At 43.1% G+C, this 26,535-nt stretch overlaps 1 protein-coding gene across 1 annotated transcript in view; it reads right to left on the reverse strand.

Annotated features, from left to right (window-relative positions):
* The window catches only part of ALDH7A1 (aldehyde dehydrogenase 7 family member A1), a 230,707-nt gene that overhangs the window by 29,912 nt on the left and 174,260 nt on the right, over positions 1 to 26,535 (reverse strand). The window contains exons 15-16 of the mRNA XM_069227229.1: positions 24,557 to 24,654; positions 24,343 to 24,416 (exon numbers count right to left, since the gene is read on the reverse strand). Of these exons, the coding sequence (XP_069083330.1) occupies positions 24,343 to 24,416; positions 24,557 to 24,654 (172 nt within the window). The remainder of the gene's footprint in view (positions 1 to 24,342; positions 24,417 to 24,556; positions 24,655 to 26,535) is intronic.

Raw genomic sequence — 26,535 nt, forward strand, 5'->3', positions numbered from 1 at the left:
CTGGGATAACACTTTATGTAGCTTCCAGCCCCATGTGTACCCGATTAAGATCAACCCTCAAGACTGAACATGACCCTCAAAATGTAAGTAACAAGATTTTGTGGCCTTCAATTGTGAACTAGAAGCACCAACAAAATGGGTATCCGCACCATTAGTAGATAACTAATGTGTAAGGTGTGCATCAAGAGCAAGCACAAAAAGGGCCACCTGAGTAAGTGCACTGGCCATCAAATACTGAGTTTGTTTCCAAATCTCAGGGTGGTGGGGCAGTTTTTTGCAGTTCTAAGCAGGCTGGAATTTCCAAGCAGGATCCTCCTTCGGCCAATGAACCTCTTTGCCGTTTTACATCAAACTTATGCCAAAATAAGATGCCAATGGCAAACACATTAGCCTCTTCTGATTAGAAGAGCATGGCTTAATGCATTTCATAAAATTTGTCAGAACTAAGTCACTGTTCAGAGCTGCGAGCTGGAGATAGCAATAAATACTGGACAGCTCTCAAGAGGAGAAAGAAATAGATCTGTAATCTGAAGGCTCGAACATTTTGCATATCCCCAAACCCCGGCTCCAAATGTCGCAGTACAGAGACATTTGGTGGAGAAGACAGTCATCATTTCTTTGACAGGTTTGTGTCGGAGTCTTTTCGCGAACCTAAAAACTGCTTCTATAGCTTTTTGAAATTGTATTGAGCATATATTTACTAAAAATTTCCAGTTAAAATCTACATCAATGGGGACCCCCAAATACGTAAAATGTGGGACCTTGAGTATCTCATGCCCATCTAAAACGATTTTTTTTGTTTTTGCTAGCTTGGGCCCGGTCTTCATCACATATGACTTAGATCTATTTGTTTGGAGTCCAAGGTTCCCCATAAATGTGTTAAAAGCATTCAGTAAAATCTGGAGGCCATTTGCTGTCCTAGAAATAAGTACAGCGTCATCCGCATACAGTAATACCGGAATTGGGGAATTATTAAGAACTGGAGAATCCTTCCCCGATTCACAGATAAATTTCTCGAGCCCATTTATGTATAAAAGAAAAAGAAAAGGGGCCAGCAGGCAGTCCTGTCTAACCCCATTTAATGAGGGGAAACTTCTCTGTTAAACCACCCTCCCGAGAATAGCGAACCCAAGCCATAGTGCAGGCGTGGAGTCTACTAAGTAAAATGATTATATCTTTATCCACACCCATATTCAACATGACCATCCACAATTTCTCTCTGTTAACTGTGTTGAAGGCACAGGGCAGGTCCATAAATGCTAGATGTATGCACCCCCTTTTGGCTTTAGTATAGTTTTGTACAATAAGAGTCAAGTTAAGAGTTTATTCTACTGTGCCCACACCGGGCCGAAAGCCAAATTGAACTTCTGAAAGAGGGTGAAATTCAGTGGCCCAATTTTCCAACTTATTTAAAATCACTCGGCCTAAAATTTTGACCGAGCTGTCCAGTAAAGAAATTGGCCGATAGCATGAAGGATCTGCCCTGTCCCCCTTCTTAAAAATCGGGACGATAATCGCCTCTCTCCAGGTATCTACTAATGGGCCTGTCACAGCAGATCTCAAAACGTTGGTAAGCAATGGCCCCCAAAAATCTGGAAGCGCTTTATATAAATCAGCAGGGATTTTATCTGGGCCCGGGGCTTTCTCAGAAGGACAATCTTGTATAGCTTGTTTTACATAATCCACACTTATGACATTACTAAAGGCCACGCTAGACTGATCAATTCCTCTTGTCTTTGAACAGTTTGTCTTGTCTAGTTGAGGATTAATCTCTATTGCAACAATTTTTTTAAAATAGTTCACCCAAATTTGGGCTGGAATAACAGTGTCCATAGACATATCATGCTTGTCATTGAACAGTGGAGAGTTGACCACACGCCAAAATGCAGTTGTATCTTTGGTTTGGCTAGCTTCCATCAATTCCTCCCAGGCAGACTTGCTTAATTCAGCTTTCCTCTTGACAAGGAATTCCTTGCAATTTTTCCTGGCAACTTTAACAGCTTGTCGGTCTAGGGGAGATGCGTTGGTTGTTTTCTTTAAATTATATAAGGATGCAGTACATGCATGATTGAACCATCTCAGACCGTGTGCTCTATTAGTGCCAGAGGACTAATTTCTCAGCCATATATTTTGTCAAAGAGGAGAATGCACAGACAATTTCATGGGGGGACCTATCTTCGTCCAAGGTTATCATAACATCTGACCATCTTTTCACCATTAGATCTTTAAAAAAAAACTTTTGCAATCTACCTTTTCCCATTTAGTTGTGAGGCCTTTTTGGGCTGAAAACGTCATATCAGGGTGTCGCTTCTCTCTTCTCAAATCACTATTCAGATCCAAACTTATTTCAATAGATAAAGGATTATGATCACTAACACAAGTTGGAGACACCCTAAACTGCCCAACAAGGGAAGATAATTCTCTGGAGTAGATGATAAAATCAATAGTAGTATGAACATCTCCTCTTATAAACGTTGGTACCCCTCTGACTGCTGGTATGGCAAACAGTAAAGAATTTGCTGTTGTCCGGGAGTTAAGAGCATTCCCGTATGGAGAGTGTTTGAAATGCTGGATGGGACTCATTTTCATCCAAAAGTCCACAACAGTCCAAATATTCTGGCTCACACAAATGAGCATTAAAGTCACCAACCCAGATTATTCTTAAGTCCTTTTTGCTAGTGTTTACTGTCTTATGTATTATCATCTCCAAACTACCAACCACACTAGTGTCTGAATTATCAATGGTGTTATTATAATAATTAATCAATAATACATCAAATGGTTCTGCTAGTTTCAGTATCAAGGCCAAAAAAAAAGGGGGATATGCCCACAACACGCGCATCTACCCCCTTAGCCGTTACTGATACAAAAGTGGCCAGGCCTCCCTTAGCCCTGCCTACAGAGGTCTTGATTGCCGGGACAATATATGTGGTATATCCATTAATATGCGGTGGCTCTACAAGCCAGGTCTCCGGTCAGCAAATGAGGAGATTTTCCGTCACTAACTCTAGCCAATCGGGATTTCCAATTTTTGATTTTAAGCCTGCCACATTCCAAAAAATAATCCCTGAGGCTATCATACCACGTGTGTTGTGTGTCAGAAGCTCCCTTGAACTGCAGGAGATTGATGCAGTATATTTGTCTCTGAGGGGGCTTGCAAGAGGGGCCCAAATACTGGTGGTCAATCTATCTGCTCCAGTGAAGCAAAAGGCTCAAATCTTTTAGACAATGGGAGGGCAACATCAAAAGAGTTGGACACCGAAATCGCCAGAATTCTGTTTTCTTAAATAAATTGAATCTGAGTGACATGAGTTTGGTGTTAAGGGAATAAACATAGATAAGCGTTGTACACTTATAGACCCTAAAGTTAACCTTATAGATGAAAAAATATGATACAGATCATTAACTATCCAGGGACTCCTGAAGTTTATAATAATACAATCCACCTGTGAGGCTTTAGGGGATGGGCCGATCCAGGGGACCATTCTTACAGTTAAGATGTCCCAATGGAAGTCTACCCTCCCTCCTGAGTACTTTCCAACCCAGTGCGTCACTTTGTTTAACAGTGAAGCATGAGACTCATGGTGAGTATTTCCTAATATAGGAGCATTTTCCAGAATTAAAATATATGGATCACATGCCAGCGGGATCCTTGGACAAGCTGATTGAGTTCTCAGTCATCTGACCCACTGAACCCTCCCATTTATTTATACCTCGCTGAGGCTGTGCATTTGTGAGATTTTGTATTGCCTCTGGATTCGGGGGTATTGGGGCGGAAATTAGCCTACAATTTTGATGTTGGTGAATTACCGGGACGGGTGAGCATGCAACAACAGTGTGGATCTTCTGAGGTTCAACCCTCGAGAGTGTGGAATTCGATGTCGTTGTTATTGATATAAATTCAACCTTTTCCTGGAGAACGGCCACTTTCTCCAAAACCAGAGAACATAACTTTTTTTATATCCCTGAGTTGGTCCTCAATCTGGGAAAGACAATTATTAGAGGACCCATAAATGGTCACGAGGTCGAAAAGGACTCCGTAGGAATAGAGAAAAAAAAGGGGACCCATTTACCGAGTTTACTGAAAAAAAAAAAAACTACAGGAAAACAGAAAAAAAGACAGAAATATCTTGATATTTCTGTCTTTTTTTCTGTTTTCCTGTAGTTTTTTTTTTTCAGTAAACTCAGTAAATGGGTCCCCTTTTTTTTTCTCTATTCCTACGGAGTCCTTTTCGACCTCGTGACCATTTATAGGAGACCAGGTTGAATCCAAGGAATGTGGTATGGTGTGGGGGGGAATTATTTGCCTACTTTTCTTTGGAGGTGGACTCTCTGGGGTCGTAGGAGTGATTAAATCAATTTGAGATTCCTTGTCGGTTATTACACAAGGATTTCTTGTTCTTGTCTTGTCTGATGGAAATTTTGCAAGAGGTATCCTTTCCTCCCCCCCACCCTTCCCTATTTTCTCAAGGGATGACTAAGGTGGCTTCCACTCTCCCTATCTCAGACTCAATAGCACCCATCACTGAGGTTAAGTAGCTGGTTATCAGCCTGGGGGGTGGGGGGGGGAGAACAACTCCTGGGTGGGATCCCTTCCACCACAGTCTCCTTTACGTTTCCCCATCAAACGGACTGGTCTTTTAACAAGAGGAGGAACACCAAATAATTCTTAACGAGATCCTATGCCCAGTGCTAGATGGAAGTGAAAAACTATTTTATGTTTTTATATTTCCAGGCACAACTTACTGGCACAAATACCCTAAAATTATGGTGCTATAATTTCTCGCCATCTCCTAATGCATGTATGAGGCAGCAATGCACTACAAGGGCTAAGTAAGAAAAAGTCTTAGATATTCAAGATGGTGCTGGCTCTTCCTCTCCTCCCTGACATCAACAGCTCTCCATATATAAATCTTACCCACCGGGCCCCTGATGGCAAAGTTGAAAGGGGGGGGCCCAGCCCAGTCTCTTCCTGGCGGAGCGGGAGCGCGATGTAGATTTAAAGGGCTCCTGCCCTCTTTGACACACCTGTAGCAAGCGTCCTGTGGCGAGCGCGACCCCAGAGATAGATCTAATCTGCTAAGGTGTGCAGTAATGACTGATAATTATCACACTGTCAATTGGACTCCAGAGTCATCGCTATACTATGACCAGCTGTATGGAAACTGGCAAGGACGAATAACACCCTAATCTACCACGTTATTCCATCTACTCTGAGTGCAGCAGTTATATCACAGCTCACTGCATTCAACTGGAAACCATGATATACCCGAGATCAGTGGTTTGTCTGAAGAATACTCTCAGAGTTCTCATTCTAAGACCACATCGTTAATAGATTTAAAAAAAAAAAAAAAAAAAAAAAAAAATCACACATATGGCTTACTTGGATTTCCAATAATTATCAACAGTAAATATATCTTTGTTTTCCAAATAATCTAAAATGTAACTGACATGAATTGTACTTTCATGTAAACAGCCCACCGGCTAATATTCCTCTAATGTCCATGATTAGCAAATGTTGTTAAATCAAGTATCCAGTTCACAAGCGAAATGGGGAGGGGGTAAATGAGCCATCCGTAGAGTTGTGGGCTCAGTTGGAACCCACAGTAACACATTAAAACATACCTTTCAACTTGTTGGCCCGAGAATGATATTAAGGCCGATATTTAATGGGGAGGTTTTATAAAAGGTAATGAAGGATTATAATTTTACGAGGGCGATGCAAGATGGCATAGAGGTTGACTCTCCTAAACCATAAGGAAGCACATTGCTACAAGTGAATTTCACTGAAAAAGACGTACACAACCTTCAAACGAATGTGCAATGACAGGTATGAAAAGTGACGTCACTCCAACCATGATGGGATAGCTCTGCATTTTTGCTTTACTGTCCCTAGGTGGTAGTATTGTGTGTACATGTTGAATAGCTGAAAATTGGCGTTACCTGAGGATGCTCTGAGTGCTGTAAGAAGAGCCTCGATGCACAAAGAGCAACTCTCTCAATGAGGAGCGACTAGCCTGTCACAGGAAACGACTTTACAGTGACTTAGGGCCAAGCATGCAAAGCAGTTGCGCATGCGCATATGCTTGGTACGGCACTGCCTACAGGAGTTCACGTGTATAAGAAAACTATGGTTACTCCCTTGTTTGATAGCGCAAGGGGCAGATGCATTCCGCTGTAGCTGAGAAAGAGAACAAATGAGCTAGAGTGCCGCTCGGAAGACAGTGATATCTGCCATCGGCGACAAGTACTGCTTCGTATACCTCATAATGAAACCTGAGCCACACAATGTCTATCGTCAATTCCGCCCTCCCAAAAATCTCAGGAAAAACTGAATGTATGACTTACAGAAGGTAAATCAAGCTGGACCATGTATGACTGTGTAGAGACTTGGAAAATGAGGGAAAGAGTTTGTGGTGAATTCTGTGGAAATCGCTTAATCACCCCGTACTTAAAAAAAGAATGAGTGAATTAATGAAAGAATGAATGACTGTGTAATGCAACTAGTGCTCATGTAGAGAGCTTTACTATATCGGGTAGAGTTTTCGCCAAATAAAACTGCAAAAAAAAGTGAATTGTGCAATTGCACAGAATAGAAATGGTGAGGCGCAAGCTCCAGACATAAGGGTTGTGCCGGGTTCCAGATGAACCAGACTTCTCAGGGTATTATTTTTGGCTGTTTGTAACTCTTTGGATTGTATACAGCTCCAGAGTTTGGCACAATAAATTGTAGATTCTATGTCAGGACCGGAGGCTCCGATTATGCTATCTCTTTCTTTACGGTCTTAAAATAGCAGCCAAATACAAATAAACAGAAAAACTATACATCCCATGATGCCTCACACAATGTCACATGGTATAATCACCAAGCATGACTTCTGTCCATAAGACTCTTGACCTTCGACGCCACTTCCTCTTTGCTGCTTCGCAGCAGATAAGTAACCCATATTTCTCCTCTTCATTTTATGTGACTTATTGTATTTAAATTGTTTACAGTGTGCTTATTCGGCGTCGCGATTTAGCGCGCTCTGTGTGTTTAAAGCACGTTAAATTAGTAGAAGCCCTTGATACTAGGGTTCAGCAATCAGTGAATGATGCCCTAGTGAGAGCTTTGGGACCCTTTTCAGGACAACTTTTTGATTACGCTCGCTCCCAGGGTTGGGTGCAAGGACAACAACCTCAACCCTAGGGAAAAAAGGCAAAAACTAAGGCAAAAAATTTGGAGGAGTCTCGTGCTGTTAGTGGAATTCACGCTGATGCCTTCGAGAAACATTGCAGGAAGCGTAGTGGGGAGCATAATTATAGTTCTAAAGAAGATGTCTCTTTTTCCCCTTCTTCCTCTGATAAAGATTCATCCTCCGAGGATTCGGATGACTCGGATACCGGGATTCCCAGTAAGAAAGCAAAAAAGACGGTCCTCCTTGTCAGGTTTTGGACTTTGATCCCACAGAAATTATGCACCCAAGAGCTTCCATTTGGGTTCCTCCTCCTGAAGTGGCCCAATATGTTCAGTCTAACCTTAGGAAGAGCTTTGATAAAGAGGTACGATATTGATTGAGAGCGAAATGGCCCAGAACAGATCTTGAGGGTAAAGTTGCTGATACCCCAGATATAGACCCCACTATGGTTAAGTTTAAGAGAAAATTTGCAAAGGATCCTAAAAAAGGTTTGAATAGATCATGGCTTAATTGCCAGGACAAACTTTTGGACCTGTTCGGTCCCCTGACTAAGATTCTCGAAATGGCTTACATGGCTAAAGAGTCAGGGTCTCCTGTAGACACTGATGTCCTTATTGGTTGGGCTCAACGGGCCATTTGTCAACTAGGAAACACTAATTGCGCTATTTCTTCAGAGCGTAGAAAATCTATTTTGATGCACATCGATCCTAAACTGTCAGATCTAGCAACTTCAGAAGCAGGCTCTTCTGAGGGACTCCTTTTTGGGTCCTCCTTTATTAAGGATCTGGCCAAGTTTTGCTCCACCTTTTCCTCACTAGACAAAGCCCAGATGTCTCTCCAAAACGTTTTTAGATGAGGCCTTTTTGTCAGGGCCGGTCATACGGAGGACGCATGGCCGGCCGAGGAACATTAAATATTCCCCAGAACTATTATCCCAGAGGCAGGGGAGGGTGGTATGGTGAACAAGATTCCACCTTCTACCCCACTCGTCCCAGAGGAGGACGTCCACGCTTCCACAGAGGCTCTCGCAGAGGACAACAAGGAGCTATTCGAGACACAAATTTCGCAGGTGAGCATTGTTCATTTTTCTCAGGTCACACTTGGGGGCAGAGTGGCTTTGTTTCTAGGAAATTGGAAAAAGATCACTGGAGATCCTTGGATCCTCCAAACAGTCATGGGTTTTCGCCTAGAGTTTATCAGTACTCCCATACAGCACAAACCACCGCTCCAGATGTGTTTTTCCCAAGAAAATCAAGTTTTTATAGACAAAGAGGTGCAGGCTTTATTAGACAAAGGTGCTGTACATTTTTCCTCCCCTCACCCTTATGGTTTTCTCAGTCCTATTTTTGTGGTAGACAAAAAAGGAGGAGGACACCGCCTTGTCTTGAACTTAAAGGAATTCAACCATTGGATTCTGTACAGACATTTCAAAATGGAGGGCATCCACATGTTGAGAGATATTCTATTAGAAGGAGATTGGATGGTCCGCCTGGACCTAAAAGATGCTTATCTGTCGATTCCAATTTTTTCTCCTCACAGGAGATTTCTTCAATATCAATGGAAAGGCCAGTGTCTGGAGTTTCTTGCTCTCCCTTTCGGTCTGTCATCAGCCCCCTGGTGCTTCACAAAGTTACTGAGGCCTGTGATGTAATGGCTAAGAGCCAAAGGAGTCCGACTGATAATTTATCTAGACGATATTCTTCTGATGGCTCAGTCCCCCCCAAGTCCTTCTGTCTCATTTGAAATGGACCATCAGTTTTCTGCAAGATTTAGGTTTCCTTATCAATGTGCAGAAGTCATTATTGAAACCGACTCAGGTGATAGACTTCCTGGGTTTTCAGATAGACTCAATCCTATGTCAACTTATTCTTCACTCTCAGAAAATTTGCAATATCAAGAGAGAATTGAGGTCGATATTGATCAGTCTGACTGTTTCTCTGAAAAACATAGCCAGGGTAGTGGGATTGTTAGCCTCGTCTATTCAGGCGATCTTCCCAGCCGCGTTACACTACCGAGCTTTACAGAGACTCAAAATCAGACATCTTCAACATGAGTTATTCGGAACAGATTCCATTGACACTAGAAGTAAGATCGGAAATTCAATGGTGGCTTCATCATATGGAAGCCTGGAATGGCAGAGCGATTTTCAGGTCTCACCCAGAGGTAGTGATCGAATCCGATGCCAGTCGTTGGGGGTGGGGAGCCCGTTGCAACTCCCTGGTGACAGGAGGCAGATGGTCGGAATGGGAACAAACCTTGCATATCAATTGCCTGGAACTTCTTGTGGGTTCCTTTGCCATAAAGAGTCTTTCCCTTCAGAAGACAGATTGTTGCATACTTTTACGGATGGACAATGTCTCAGCAGTGAGATATGTCAACAAACTGGGGAGGACGAAATCCAGAATTTTGGCAGAGATTGCCAAGGATTTTTGGCATTATTGTCCGACACAACGCCTAGTGGTTATAGCGGAATATCTACCGGGAGACCAGAACACTATAGCGGACTGGAATTCCAGATACCTGACAGATTCCAGCGACTGGAAACTAGATCCAATGATTTTCTCTCAGATAATCAGGGAATGGGGCAGTTGCGAGGTAGACCTGTTTGCCTCTCGTCTCAACTGACAGATTCCAAAATTTTACAGTTGGCGCCCATATCCTTGTGCATTGAAGACAGATGCATTTCTCCAGGACTAGTCTCAGTTTTGGGGTTATGCCTTTCCACCGTTTCTGATGATTGCCAGGGTGTTGTTTCAGGTTCGGAGACAGAAGACCAAGATTATTCTGGTGACACCCTTCTGGAGAGCACAACCTTGGTTCCCTATAGCTCTGCATTTAACTTGTGCCTCTCCTCTTCTCATCCCTCCTCGTCGGAATCTTCTTCTGAACCCGGAGGGCCTTCAACATCCAATGATCTCGTCAGGGAAGTTGACTCTTCTAGCTTGGTTGATTTCAGGTCAAGATGGAGTACCCCAGGTATTTTGCAACAAGCTGCGGATTACATCAAACAGTCCTGGGCCGGTAGTACCCATAAAAGATATGAATCAGCCAGGCACAGATGGAATAGTTGGTGTGATGGAAGAGGTGCCAATCCAGTGGAAGCACATATTGAGTTGGTCATTAACTTCCTAGCAGAATTAGCAAGTTCAGGTTTAGCATATCGGACAATCAATAATTTTAGATCAGCCATTTCAGTGGGGCATATACATGTTGAAGGTAAACCACTAGGAGAACATCCTTTAATTTGTAAATTACTGAGGGGTATACGTCTCACTAAACCTCCTCAAGCAAAATATTCAGTGTTATGGAAAGTAAATGTTATTTAAAAAATTTTAGATTCTTGGCCTGCCAATAGGTATTTGTCTCGCAAACAGCTTTCGGCAAAATTGACCATGCTTTTATATCTCATTTCTTGTAAGAGTGTCAGATGTCAGAACACTAGACTTAGCTGGTAGAGTATATTCCCCAGAGGGAGTTACCTTAATGGTGACAAGAAGGACTAAAACAAATTACAGGTCAGTATCATATCCAGTGTATCCTGACAATTCCAAGTTATGCGTAGTTCAATGTTTAAAGGAATATGAAGTTGTTACAGAATAGTTTAGACATGATGTTAAAGGTCAATTGTTAATTTCTTTAAAAAAGCCTTTTAAACCAGTCACTTCAGCTACTATGGCTAGATGGATGAGATGGTTAATGAAAGAAGCGTGTATTGATACCAATCTATTTGGAGCTCATTCTGCTAGAGGAGCTATGGCCTCTAAATCATATGCTCTGGGTTCCCGCTTGGAAGACATTATGAATGCTGCGGATTGGTCTTCTGAAAATACATTTCGTAAGTTTTATCACAAACCTGTGTTGGATGTAGCCTCTGTAGTAATGGAACAGCTTTAAACTAGCCTAATCGGAGCCTCCGGTCATGACATAGAATAAAAAAAAATCTAGTTTACGCGTCAAGAATTTTCAATTCTATTAAGGACACGGAGGTGAGGATTATCCCACCCTTAAGAACATTGGTTATTGAGTAAATAATTAACTGTTGAAGTTGTTGAATTATTATTAGTCTTACCCTCCCAATTTTATGTCATTTATATGGATATCAATTTTATTGAAATATATTCAATTTATTTTGGATATTACCTATCTGTTTTATTATTTATGGGTTCTGATCAGAAGAACTCCTGAATTCTTACGACTTCATGAAAAGTTTTGTGCTTAAGCTACTTTAGGGGCTGTTTTTTCCTTTCAAGTTGGATTCTTCGAGTTCTTGTTATCTGATGGGAGTGGATGTCCCTGACTCCTGAATTTCTAGTCTGATGTGAGAAGTTTCGTTTTCAATTTGAACTGTATCTGATTTGATCAAAGAAAGATCAGCTGCCGTTTGTCTGTGTGCTTGAAGGGTCACGTCATGCTGAGCTGCTGATCACCGATCCTCCTATTGTGTCTGAACACTGTGGTAGGAGTCAGTTTCAGGATGTTAGTAATTTTCATACCAGTGCTTAATTTAAGCCGGTGGTTTCTGGTGCGGGCACTTATTTTTCTAACAATCATTTACTGAGAGCAAAAGCCACATATGGGAAAGGTGGAGGAAGAGAAACGCGAAGAAGCGTCACAAAGAGAGAAAACAGAAAGATTCAGGAGTGAGCTGAGGGGACAGGGAAGGGCTGTAAATGGATTAAAGGGGCCCGAGATGCCTCCAGGATTACACTGCTTCGGTATTCCGTGCTTGCACATTTAACTGCAGCAGCCGCATGTTTCAGAGGAGAAGTTTGGGCACTGGCGCATTTTTATTTACATGTAAAGCACTGTGTCATACGTGCCTTAAGTGGGATAAGAAAAACAACCCTCCTGCAGAGTGCTAGTGTAATTTGAGATAAGGAGAGGGGCAGCAGTTTAAAGGAAGGTATGAAAGGCTGTGCGAGGAGCGTGGCGAGTCACCGAGCACAGAGCCTCTCAGAGCCAGTGTTGAACTACAAGAGCCCTTCCCCTCGCCAGTGAACTGTGGCTACGTACGCTACCAGTAGTTCCCATTTACTCATTCTATATTAATGGACAATATGTATTTTCTTTCCATTTAAGAGCAAATCATTATGATAATCTGGTATAGTCCCAAGGGTCCCTTTTCAGGTTTTGCAATTCCAACAGTGCTGCATTACAAGTAGGAACAGAGACAATTGCATTTCTGGGTATCTATCTCACAAAACTATAGATTACTAGTGTGCCACTCGCTCGTATTTTACCATTTATAAATAACCTTAAAGTAATTGCCAGCATGCCACCCTGTCAAGGCCTGAATGTCACTTTCGGCACAGCTCGAACACATGTTAATATTCACTTGCGGGAAACAGAGGTACTTCCGGACACTGCCGCTAGCACAATGAAGTGAGTACTGGAAGCGCAGCCGCGTTCTTATGAATATTGCGCCCACAAGGAAGGTGCCTACGTGCATGTAACCTCTAACTTGAACGCTTATGCCACGTTTGGGATGAACTGTGACGAATGACCTGAGACTGCCTGGGTTGTCAGATCACAGCAGTCTTCAGCAAGCAGGGAGAGAGGGAGTGCGCTGCCCGAAGCCAATGCGAGAATACAAAGTGGTGGAGCTGGGCTCGAGCGGAATTGGGAAGTCAGCGCTGACCGCCAAGGTCATGAGAGGCTCCTTCATGTAGAAGTATGACCCATTGGATAAAGAAAAAAAATGCAGCCCACGAGCACGCTGTAAATGTACACTCTAAACGCATGCACTCAAGACAAAATAAGTAAAGGTAAACAAATGCTGTGCAGCCTGAAGGTAATAAAAAAGTTCCACCCACCAAAGCGGATTAGAATGAGAACTTCGGCCACAGGATACTGATAAGAGAAACAAGCATTGGTAAATGCAGAAAATATGCTACGGCCGGTTGAAATGGAGAAAAAGTAAGTGGCAAGCACAGAAACCAATGAAGAGAAAAGGCAAAGCAAGGGCGTGATGTAAAGTTCCTTTTAAGATTTATATTTAATACAAAAGATTTCCCAAACACAGCGCAGGCAAAACCTAAAAAGGAGGGCCCTCATACTGAAAGCAACTATTTTTGTTACCGCAATTCACTGAGTCTACAAACACGGTTACAAGTTTGAGGACTCAGCGGGCCTAGTAACTTCCTCAGTGGTCCGCAAACTATGTAACTTTTGGCAATTGTTGATTGGCTGCTTGCTAAGGTAACCAAACTTCAGTGCCATTTCTTTGGCAACAAGTCAAAAGGCTCCCTTTTGTGAGAGCCAGGAGAAATGAAGGTGTCTCAGTTCCTTGGAAAAAAAAAAAATCATATGGCTTTCCCATCCATTGTGTGAAAAGAAGATTAATGCATGAAAGATTATATGTAAAATCCATGACCAGAAGCTGAGTCAGGTGACGCCTGGACATTATTCCTTTCGGAAGTTCCCTCGTGAGAAAGCACCAGAAGTCATAACATGTGGAGTATGTGCGATGGCCTCAGGAGAGAATATGTGCACCTTACCAAGTGTGCCAGTAGAAATTTTGCACCTACAGCAGGATGAGGTGAATCCACTCCTCAAAGGCTTTGTATGGAGGCCAAGGTGTATGTGTGATTAACAAAATCGTCATATAGGCAAACAGACGATCAGTGAAAATTTCAAAAAGCTCCATCAATAAAAAAAAGAAAATAAGTTTGCAATGCCAAGAGTTGTAATGAAAAAAAGTAAACCCAAAAAATGCAAGTTAAAATCAAAAGGAAAACAACAAGTTTGTACACATTTACAAATTCATGTTGCAATGGCCAAATTGAAGATGGGGTATCCCATGTGGTGCTTGGCAAAATCTACAAGTTTTTGTTTTAAAGAACAGGGTCCTATCAATGTAGTACATGCGCACACTCAACAACCAGTGTGCGTAAAGCTCTTTCCAGTAACCAGTCAGAGGGCGGGAAGAAGCCAGGCAGCTCAATTCATCGATTCATGTGAAATGGTGACACAATCTTTGGCAGGAACCTGGGACTAGGTCAAAGAATCACTCTGCCCTATGAACCCTAATTAAAGGGTGAAAACCCTGTAAAGACACTTATGCATCAGAGAGTTGATTGCTATGGCTGCCTTACATAAGAACTGGAGATCATAGGAGTGGAGTGGTTCAAAGGGTGGGTCCATGAGCTGTGTAAGGACTACATTTAAGCTCCAAACTGGGGCCATGGGCGTCTTGAGAAGTATAACCTGTAAGGTCTTCCATGAAAATATTAATCGCAGGGATTTTAAAGTGGAACTTTTGTTCCCTGTTGTGCACGTAAGCGGTCACTCCTGTGATATGTAGGCAGATGTAAGTGTATGCTAACCCTACCTTTTAGAGATGTAGTAGTTAGCAAATGATATCATGAACAGAAACCTTAAGGTGGGTATATGTGATTACTGGTTCCGTACTGGACAAACCTATCTCACTTTGCTGCATAACAGCAAGTATAGTGGGCCTCCACAGCTTGCATAAAATGAGCATGCGCTCCTCCCGGAGCTTGAGGTACCCAAATCCTATATCATCAGATGTTTAATTGCTAGGCTTTGCTGGTTGGGATCTGTGTCTCAGCTGGCCGTGGTGCTGTGAGCACAGGGTCAGCATCTTGTCTTCTTCCTGTGTAGGACAACTCCAGAAGCCTGAAGTTCCTAAGTTGCCGGGCCTAGGTTGATGTTACAAGGATGAGGGCCACTGGTATCTGCCTCATTTTCCTCAACATGTGTGGAATGAGTGGGACAGGAGGAAAATCGTAAGCAAATTTCCCAGACCAGTTCACTCAGTGCATTGCCCATGGACTGAGTGTTGGTACCTAGAGGTGAAGCTTTGGCATTTTGTGTTATCAGGGGTGGCAAACTGGTCAAACATTGTGGTGCCCCTCTTGTAGAAGTACCTGTGGGAGATGCGAGGGTTCAGTTCCCATTCATGAATTTGTTGTGTGTGTGCTTAGCAGGTCCACAGTCAATGTCCACTCAGGCAACTGTTCCATTAACAGATGTATGTTGTTGCAAATTGACATGGCAAATCTCTTGTGCCAACAAAGATCGCTGTTTCTCGATGTTATACATAACTGTCATGTTGTCTGTGTTTATGAGGACTGTTCCGAGTTGAGTCTCAGGAAAGCTGTGAATGCTAGATGGATGGCCAAGAGTTCCAGGTAGTTGCAACAGCCCTGGTATGGTGTGGCCTAAGTGCCCTTAAAAGTCATCAGTAATAGTCAACTGCAGAAGAGGGCCGATGAAAGGCCTGTAGAGCAACACGTTTTTGTGGTTCTAGCACAGCAGAGTAGGGTGGGATGTGGCCATTATCAACACTATATCCTTCCACTGAGCCTCCGCTTGTGACCACTGCATTGCAAGGCACTCATGAAGTGGGCGCATATGCAGTTTGGTGTCCAGAACTATTGCAATGCATGAAGAGATCACTCCAAATGTTTCATTATTATCCTTACAGGGAGAGGGTAGTCTGTCTGAAGATGAAACAGTAGCTTTTAGAATGCCATCGCCATCTGTTCATCGGGGGTATGTTTTTCCATCGAGCGCATTCAGGATGGCTGGATCTGTTCAGGCTGGATCTGTTCAGACTGGAGGTTTTTATTTTTGCCCTTGATGGTGAACCCTAGCCTGTGTAATAAGGACACTTTTGAATGTGTGCTAGGCATTGGTGGGTGCTGCTGCTCTCGATCAGCTAGACATTGACAAAAGGACAGACGTGAATGCCGTTCCTATGGACGCACAACCACTGAAAACTTTGTGAATACCCTTGAAGCCATAGAAACTGCAAAAGGGTAGAAATATGAACTGGTGGTTGTCCACTTACCACAGATGTGAAAGTAGGAGCTTTTTAGATTCAATGTCATCATATAACGTCTCTTGTCGGAGCAGAGGAATGACATCTAGCAGGAGGATCATGCTTAAAAGCTTCAACAGGGTGTAGTGGGTGAGTGTCCAGAGTTCTAGAATTTGCCTTCGAGACCTGTTCTTTTTAGGGGATTAGAAAGAGGAACTACACTCCTTGTCCTTGCTGGTGTAAAGGCACCAGTTTGATAGAATTTTTGCAAGGGGCGCTTGTAGCTCTTCTTTGACTAGCCAGTGATGGTCTGAGCTGAGAATATGACAACAAAGCGGGATGTTTGGGAGCTGCTTGTGTTTAACTCAAGGCAGTAGCATTGCCTTATTACTGACACCATCCACCGAGCTCACTTTAATTTCCTTCTAGTGGGAAAATAAATACCTCAGCCATCCCCAGAAAAGTATTCTGTGGTGGCCGTGGGGGGGGATGGCAGAACAGAAGAAGAGTGACTCATAGGAGGTGAAGGTGCCCCCAGCTGCCTCACCTCCTGCCTTGACCATTACTCCTCCCCTCATCTGTAACTCTGGGAGGCCTGAAAGGATTGCTTTGGATGCTGATGGCCCTACCCTGTGCAAACACTGGAGTTTTTGGTTAACCTCTGGGCTGTTGCTTCCCAAAGGTGGATCTCAGAGTAGCAGCTTGTAAGGCACCCACAGATTTTGCAATGCTGGTACTCTTAGCTATTTTTTTTCTTTTTAATCTTTTCAAGTATCTGATCAACCTGTAGGCTGCAAAGATGTTCCCCACTGAATGGTATTTTCAGAAGCTGCTGTTGCACCTCCGTTATGAATCCAGAGATGCAGAGCCATGCGTGGCGGAGTAACCGGGTGCTAGTAAGAATGCCTTGGGAAGCAGAGTCTGTTGAGCCTGGAGCACAGTTGATATTAGAAACGGAAATGATTTTCCTTTAACAACCAGCTGCCATCACCTCTTCTACTTACGTCTTAGTGGTGCCTTATGAGCTCTAACATTTGCTTCCAATCAGGTCTATTGTAGCCTGTGAAAAGGCACATAAAATCATCCAGAGAATGATGGGGCAGCCAACACCACCAGGTGCTTGCCAATGGCATCTATGCACTTGCTGTCCTTGCCAGTTGGAGGTGCGTCGTCTGTGGCTTGTGCAGAGCTGCATTTAAGTGCTGTGTGCAGCGCAAGCAAATCAGGCGGAACCTGGCCCCCGATGTAAAGTGGCTCAGAAGGGGGTGAATAACGCAGCTTCTCTATGCTGGGGTAACAACTACAGCCTTTACTGACTTCTTAATATTGTGAGAGCGGTCTTGAGCACACCCTTTAGCAAGAGGACAGGCTTCTCAGTTTTTTAAAAAGTTGCCAGGAGAAATCCTCCTCATCTTGCACGATGTGCATGTCCAAATTGTGTTGTTAGGCAGCCCTCGGAATGACTGTGCGATAAGCAGTGGTGTCATTAAGCTGAGGGCCACTCATCGACATAATAACTTTATTTCGATCTGCAGAATCACACAAGTACGTTTGCATAAACGACCATAAAAACATCCAAACAAAATCCGAATAAAAATTCTTCCGAGATCCAAAGCACTTTACAGTAGTGCAGATTGGGTTAACATACAGGTTCAAGATCTCAATGTGCTACATATTATATGATTAAAAACCTTTTGTGAGAGGTCTAACAGAAATTGTAAAGTGCAATTTTAAACACAAAAAAGTGCAAGTCCTCATTAACTTTCGTATAAGCACTAGGATATCAAAGTAAAAGCGGGGAGCCCTGATGGGGGTATAAAGCTTCATGAAGTTACAAAGTTTACATTATGCATGGTAATCACAAGCGCCCATTTTGGGACAAGGACAGTTTTTTTTTCCTTTGGGTTTTTCCCCTCAATTAATGAGCATGCAATTATAAATAAGGTGCTGAATCAGACATCCAAAGGGGGCATACGTTACTTTAGGTTATTTCCCCCTCTTAGAGATGTACCATAGGTAATAAAGTGCTGATTCCAAAATACCAAGAAGGACATGCAATCTCACATTTTATTATTTACATCAAGAATATTATAAGTAAAAAGACATTAAAACCATTACCACCATGGGTGAATTGATTTGCCATTTCCTAGACTACTCCTGTCTGTAGACACTTGCAACGCCCGATCCAAGCAGACATTACAAATCTGAAAAAACATCAACCTGCTATTATCAGTATGGAGAATTCTATATGCCTCCATATACCGATCTGTAACCAGCTTCTTACAAAGGGGACCTACCCACTTTCTTCTCTGGTTCCCCTGTATCTGAAATGGATATACAGTGTTCGTGCCAAAAGTGGGGTAATTTCGTCCATGACAGCCTCGTATGAGGGAAGCGGTTTAACATCAATGAAATCCCTTGTCAGGGAGCATCTGCTAGATACAGTCTGTCGAGTGATGGTAAATTCCTAATAGATTTGTTTCAGATTGGGTTTCGCAAGTGACCACGTCTTCGGGAGACTCCCAGATTCCTTAGGCCCGATTTCCCCAGGAGTTTTATGTAACTCAACAACGTGATTTTACATATGCAGACGGGGACAAAAGGTCTTTCAGTCCCCTACAACAGGAGCTTAATTGCGCAGTTGATGCCAAACATACGAACATTCTACACTCCACTTTTCGTTTGATACATCCTTACAGGTAATGCCAGGAACGATCTAATTAATTTATTTTCTGCCAAGGATTATATGTGGGTATTCACACATCCCAATATTTCGCAGCTATACAAAGCTGCACCTAGGGCCTTGAAGTTATAGATTTCAAGGGCTGGTGTGGCACTCCTAGAAACTGTGCACCTTAGAATTTTGGCTATAGTAGCCGTGTTCTGAATAAAAACTGAATGTGATTTGTGAGTTTGCAAACCCCAATTTAAGTTCGGCATCAGACGTGCACCAAGATAGTCAAAGAGGGGGACTTGCTCGATGGGATTACTACCCACAATCATTTGCTGCTGAGTAGCTTTTGCCTGGTAGAGCTAAGGACCATAAGCTTGGTTTCTAAAGTGTTTTATTCGTTTTGCATGGAGAGCAGCTTGGAATATAAGTGACTTAAAAGCTGCTGGGGACCCTGTGGAGATTTTGAGAAAAGCAGTGTATTGTCTGCTAAGAGAAGGGCACGAACCCTCTGCCCACCCACCTTTAGCAAGTCACAGCCATCCTTATCCAGGTATTTCACCACCCCATTGACGTATAATGAAGAGCACAGGGGGAAAGAATAACGCCGCCTGACTCCACCATTTATTCTAAAGCTCTGTCAGTTGACACTGTTCGCCCCACATCAATTATGGATAATTATCATAGTGGAGCCGTACCAGTTACCAGGGATGCCCATTTCCTAGAGGACCTTCCAGAGCTTATCCCTAGGGACCAGATCAAAGACTGCTCGTAAATCAACAAAGGTGACATGAAGTTTGCCTCAGCTGATTAATAATGTTTTCCATTACACGCATATAAAACAAAAGACCTGATCTATGGTGCTAACTTTCTAAAGCCCACATGGAAATCGGATACATCTGCATGGTACTCTGTCCACTCCTGCAGATGGGCAAGCACTTATTTACAAAAAAAACAACTTTTTGTACAGCCTCTACTAGGCTGATGGGCCTGTAATTGACAGAATCACTACGTTGGCTTTTTTGAAAATTGTGAATATATACGCCAATTTCCATGACTATGGTATCTCCATACCTAGCAGGATGGCATTAGACAACAGCTTAGTGTATGGTCCCCAAATTTTGACAACAGCCAAGTACAAGTCGTTGGGGATCTTGCTGGGCCTGAGGCTCTTGTTGCCAAGCAGGATTTAATGGCTACAATCGTTTTATTTAACCCAAATTCCAGCTTGCTGAGGTCACTACAAACTGTGAGTTCCTGATTTATAGGCGAATCTACACTGTGCACCATCATTACACCCATGCAGGGGTTGCTAAAGTGGGTGATCCACTGCTCTGGTTCTACACATAATTCTTTCTAAGTTCCTTCCAGTTCCCCTGGTACATACTGCCACAGTTTTCCAAAAGGCTTTGTTGTCTTTGGTTGTTAGTGCATCGTTTAGACTTGACCACATGGAACTCTTCCATATTCTTTTAGCCTTTGCCAATTCCCTCCAGTAGATCAGCCTGCAGTTCTACAGTTTGCCTTGGCAACTTTCAGGAGCTTGCCTTAAGCTTCTTTGCAAGCTTTGTAGTACCAAGCCACATCCTTGCAGACAAGGGTCTTAGCTCTTTTTTGTATGATATTGATCCTCTAAGGTAGGTGTAAAGCAGATCATGTTCTTCCTGTAGGGCCTTGATTCTCATTTCGGGGGTCCATCAGTTACGTTCCCTACTACCGCCTTAACCTTAGTTCAAACGCCCTCAAGCAGATCTGGGATCCCATCGTTGGAGCGCATGAAATCCCCAAAGTCTGATCGAGCTGTACTCGAAAGCTTAAGTATCATACTACCCTTCATGGTTAAAGACAGTGAATTTCCTCTCCAGGACATCCATAGCCTTTAAAAACGGCCAAAGTCGAACATTAAGAAATAATTAGTTCTGCTAGCGTGCCCCTCTCTAGTGTAAGTAAACTTGCCATCTCTATCTGATGGAGTCCTCCCATTCGCTGCTCTAAGGTCATGGTTGAGTGTCAGTGCCACAGCTTGTGCTGCTCTAGCTGTCCTCTTTATGTAGGGAAGATCAATCTGGGGGATCTGCCATTGAGAATCTTGTTCTAAGGTCAGCTCGGGACTATATGCTACTAGGGGGTCCATAACGGTGTTTAAGTCTCTAGCTACTATAACAATAGGATCGGTAGGGAGTTCTGCCAGAATGGACTCTAGTTCCATTAATATTCTTGGATCAGACGTGTGTCCTTCCACACAGTTATATACATAAAAAATAGACAGGGTCATATCTTACGGGACCTTCTAGCTAACTACCAGGTGATCTGGCAAAACTGTGCTGATAGGGGAAATGACACAAAGGAGTGAAACCTTAACCCAGACTGCTAGCCACACCCGATGGCCTGCCCCTTCCTAGTTGTACTGCATTAGTGCAAAAGGACCAGTACCCATTCCTGTATATGGGGTCCATACTCAGTCTATTTGAAAGAGACAAATATTGTGAGCTTCAAACAACTGCCGTAGTCAACTTCCAGTAGCATACTTAGCATCCCTGCCACATTCCATGAAAATATTTTAATTCTGTTTAATAGATCTTCATTATGACCTCCCTTCTCTATGGGGTCAACTCTACCACTCAGGATCCCCACCAATTTTGAGGCTGATTCTCTGTGGGAATATCCTGTATTCCCCACCATACCCTTCCTGTTAGTCATATTTTCTATTAAACTGGGTGAACCTGAACCTTTAATTCACTTGGGTCTGGCGGAGGCAGCTGGTTCAGGTTTGTCGGGTTTCTCGTGAATTGAGGGGGCTTGTAAGTCATTGCATAATCAATTGCTGATTGAGATTTGTGTGTGTGCATTACAGATTGTACATGCATCTATAGATAGGAGGCCTACCATAAAACCCTTACTAATGAGTACTTCAAAAGGGCCGCTGGAAGGTTGATCCTCTCTACGAAACTAATGTCACTCCTGGTTATAAAATAGGGGTGCTTTACTTCACAGAACCATTGCACCACTTTGTTTATTAAAGAATCCTGATCTTCCATGACACAAACAGATAGTTTGGGGACCTGATTAAGAACGATAGCTAGATAACTAACAGGCCACTGATGGCTGGAATAAACGCCATCGAGCACCCTTCCACGCATGCCAAGAGGCTCTGGTGGTAATGAATAAGGGTCCCGTGCCGGGGATAGATTTACAAAGGGAAAGTTTTTCTGAATAGCCATCCCTAACCCCAAAGGACCCCCCCCCCCCCTTACCACTCATTTTTGATGGTCATATCTGAAGTACCGCTGCAGGTGGAGCTCAGGGTTCTCTCTCTTGTTGCACCCCCACGGCTAGCTTGTTAGCGAAAGGGGAGGGAACTCGTACTGTGACATGCTTGAGTGGGACCGAGGGACCACAAATGCTAGATACCGAATTCTGTGGCAAGATTCTCCCACTATTAGATGCCCCTGAATCCTTCCGAGCACCCCCCCCCCTTACAACTAATATCTCATGGCTGAGGCTTCCCTAAATTTAATTTACAAGCATTCGACTGTTTATTTTGACTTCCTCTTTCATGCCCCTAATTAAGTCAAGGAGACAATCAATGGTTTTCAAACCCCCAGCGTGGACGTCCCGACTGTTTTGGTCTCTACCTCAAGGTTCGCTTTGTTACCACAAAATGCAGAGAAGCGTTTGTGGCACTCCACTAGGCTGTTTTGCTCCCTAATCGGATCCCCTGGGTCAATAAGATTGTCAGTGTACTGTCAAGCACTTCTCTACAAATTAGCTAACACAGCTGAAACAGTCTGCATAGTTTTCTTCTCAAACATTTGGGGTATATGCTTATTACTATTACTTGGGAACACTAGTGGAAGGAAAGTAGCTAAGTTAGAAGCCCTTGGGTAGAGAGTATTAATATCATGGGTAATAGTCTGAATCTGGGTCCTCAGAAAAGCAGACCCTATAATCCTACCAAGGGTCCTTTTCTGCCTTGAGACATGAAGCCTCATGATAGAGGTTGTGAGGATGGTAAGGACTACCTGGGTCAAAATTCCTGAGGGGACTCTAGAGACTATGGTGGTGCAGGTGTGCAAGGGACTGGCAGTGGACGAGAAGAGTGTCTTGGACTAGGGAACAATGGTGGGGGAAACTGTGCCCCTAGCTGTAACCTTTTTAGGGAATGGAGCTGTGGGTGTTTCAACACTAGCGCTTCTTCAAAAGTTAAAATATGCTTCTTTGAGATGCAGAAAGGTCTATGCAGAAGGTCGGCTGGGGAAGGTTTGTGAGGATCTTACTCATGGTAGGGTGTCTAAAGAAAGTATTTTTTCTGAAGTCAAGGATGTCTGGCAATTGCTCAATGATACAGTCCTTAGTGGTGTGAGATGCCGGCGACAAGTGCACTTCTGGCATAACTTTCGGGGTCGACATTGTCTCTGAAGGTTGATGGTCAGAGCCTCAAGGTCAAGGAGGTGTTGATGGATGGTGTGGCTTGTTAGGAGATTGTTTCTTGGCTTTTTTGCCTATTGCGAGCAGAAGGGTTTTGAGCAACCTTATAATGCACCACAATTCTCTCTTAGATATCAGAGTCATTTTACAGCAGAAGGAGAGGCAGAATTTGTAGAAGGCGTCACCATGGTTGAGGAACAAGCAAAAGTTGCATATACCAATTTGGTCTGACTACAGGTCCTTGGTGTTGCACTTAGGGCAGAATCGAAAGGGTGATGTTTCCATAATACCCACCACAATCATATTCCGAAATAAGACCTGAATTTCGTTGAAGCCACTGGTTGAGCAAGACTCTAGAGGTGCTACTTTGAGTGGCTGTCAGTCACAGTGCGTCAAATCACGCATCAAATCATGCTTTAGCAATGTTCAAAGATTCTGGAGACTTTTTGTTGGTATATTTGATTTTAGGCTTACAACCACTTGTTTGAAGGCTTGACCAGTTGTTCCGACTCTTGAGGTTTCCAGTGACTCTCCTCATATTGATCTTTAAGGGGAAGTGACTGAGATAAACCTGGATGAGCCTGTCATAAGAGAAATTAGTTTTTTTTGTGTTTTTTTTTTTTTTTACACAGAAGTTCTAGGCTTCATCTAAAGTTTATCGCAGGCTTAATACAGCTGAGTCCCTTTATGACTGTATGCAGTTTTCTTCCCATGTAGGGTTATACAGTCATCTTTCTGGAGGGCCGTAAAGCTGGATATTGGATGAGAGTAGATGCCTTTCCAATGATACTGTCAGCCTCGATATAAGAGCGAATACTATAGTTAATAGGTTGTTGGGTGATGTGGTATGCACACTCTTCCATAAATACCATACTTTTCCCTGGCTAAAACAGTGTTCAGCAGCAACAATTCCAAGAGGGGCAATTTCATATTATGGGTAGATCACCAAATGTAAATCGAGTTTAACACTGAATATGTTTGTAGAAAGACACACGTTTGTGAAGTTGGGTGATCCTACCATTCAAGCAGCAACAGAAACACCACTGCAGTTTGTGTATACATCAGATATTAAGTAGGATTTCTGGTGTTCATAAAAACAGAAAGGTGGAAATCCTGCACAAATAAACAGGGTGTCTAGAATCCCCTTCTTCCTTCAGTGCGTATATGGCATGATATGAAAACAAATATCAACCTACAAACATACCACACAAACCCATTTAAAAACGAAGCACTTGAGGTCATACTACGGACTAGTTTCACTGCACATATTTAATACATACCAAAGGCTCCCCCGATCTCCGCTCCACTGGTTGGAATGTTGACATTCACAATACCACAGTCTGAGCCTTTAGGCCTAAGAAAGAAGGTAAATTAGAAGTCATTGTGTGCATTTACACTTTTTTGTTAATTGGTTTGAGTTAAATCTGAAAATATGTATTTTTAATATGCATGTGGTTCAATTTCAATGACTACAAAAGTGAATTTGAACAATACCCGAGCCAACGGAAAATCCTGCCAAGATCCTTGGTGAAGATGCTGCTGGACAGTCCTTGTTTCACCTCATTATTCCAAGCATAGACCTCCTCTTCAGACTACAGGAAAAACAACAGCACCACATCGATTCTAGATTTCCACTGTAGACATTTAGCACTTTTAGAACTTCCAATGTATTGAATGCATTGTTGATTTATCATGATCCCATGTCTAAACCTGCATGCACAGCGTCAGTCATTTTACAAATGCATGAAGTATTTTTGTTTAAATATTTTCTTCATCACTGTGTACTTGGGAGTTATTTGTTCATGCTGCATAACTAAATTCAGATAGGATGGAATTACCAATGATAAGGATGCCCTACACATGTGCTCTTCTAAATAGAAAAGTAACTCTCTCGATATGCAGAGCATGTAAATATTATTCATTTCAGTGCAAGGGACATGAAGGTACCAAATCTGCCAACAGAGCAGCGCCATGAGTATCCGCTTCCTTCTTTGGGCTTTGTAGGAATAGGTTATTCTATGACGCTAGTTAGTTACTTACTAGTTAGTCTGCGGGTTATATGGTTGTGATAATGGAAAGAAGAGAGGGCAGAACTATTGCTGAGGTTAGTGTACGGACGGGACATTTTGCAAAAAAGGTGAGGAAGCCACAAAGAGGGTCCAAACAAAAAAAATTGGTATAGAACACACATGCATCCTTTAAAATTCTGATATCCCAAATGTACCAAGGCAGCAGATGCACATGGCTCACTAATGCCGCTAAAAAAGATAAATGAAGTGGACAAGTCTCGTGCTTTGGCCCAGTGCCCACCAGTGTGGCCGAGGGCCTTTCCTGGGCTGTTTACGCCCCTGATTTGGCCTCTACGTATAGGATTTCAGTTCGATTATCAATTTGTGCCTAAAAAAGTAGGAGGACTGTAAAGCAGTACGGGGAACGTCTTAAGTATGGGTGAGGCATCCGAGATGGATGGAATGTGGCAGGGTAGCATTCAGAAGACTGGGCAATGCCACTTCTCCTGCTAAAATAAGTACATGGCCCGATCAAAAATTGTACAGCAGGGATATCAGACCTCATGCGATAGATAGCAATGGAACGAGGCTTGAAGTTACAAGTTGCAACAAAGAAGCCCTAGAGCAGTGGTACCCAATGTGTAGCTTGTGAGCAACATGTTGCTCACAAGACCCTAAAAAGTTGCTCCCCTGATTATTTAAACCTCTTTTTGCCACTGTTGCACTGGACGAGCATTTTTCTTTTGAAGGGCGCGTGGAAATAATTTTCTGATTGGTCGTCTTCAGTGCAGCTATTTTCCCAACACGCTTGGTCCTTAAGTATTTTAACTGGACCCTCTTTAATGGTAGGCTAATTCTAAGAAAACGAGCCCCTCTCGGCCAGTGCGGATGCCTTCTCCTGTGCTAGCAGATGAAGCAGTGGGAACCACGGTCCCAATAAGACGCCATCAACACCTCAAAAAGGCTGACCAAACTAAGAATGTATACTGTTGGCATTGTGGAAGCTTACAAAATGAATTGGAGAATAAGGAAACATGCAAAGACACAGCTTGGGCATTTTGCAAAACTGCAACGTCTCCAACGGACCATTAAAGAAAACTGCAGCTGTAGCTGGCGAAATGGGAAATTCTAATCCCCACTGCTCATTTTTGGTTTTGGACCTTGTAATGCGGACTCCTGCCATGGACGGTGCTGGAACCACCATTGCTTCTACACAATGGCTCACACTGATGGTCACGGGGCAGTTCCTGTCTTGGCTGTCTCAGGGTCTGAGGTTGACACTAGCAAATAATATACTGAAAATTAGCCAGTGAAAATACAGTCCCCCTTGCTAGGAGGCTCTAGGTAAATTGTGGAACTGTTGAGCACAGCATTCTGTCCCACAATGTAAAGTCCATGTTATGCATCTTACAGTTCTGCAACCCTTACTGTTCTGATGCAGGGCCCATTAGAACAAAAAAATAA

This window comes from Pleurodeles waltl, chromosome 1_1 (genome assembly GCF_031143425.1).
Source record: "Pleurodeles waltl isolate 20211129_DDA chromosome 1_1, aPleWal1.hap1.20221129, whole genome shotgun sequence".
Lineage (NCBI taxonomy): Eukaryota > Metazoa > Chordata > Amphibia > Caudata > Salamandridae > Pleurodeles > Pleurodeles waltl.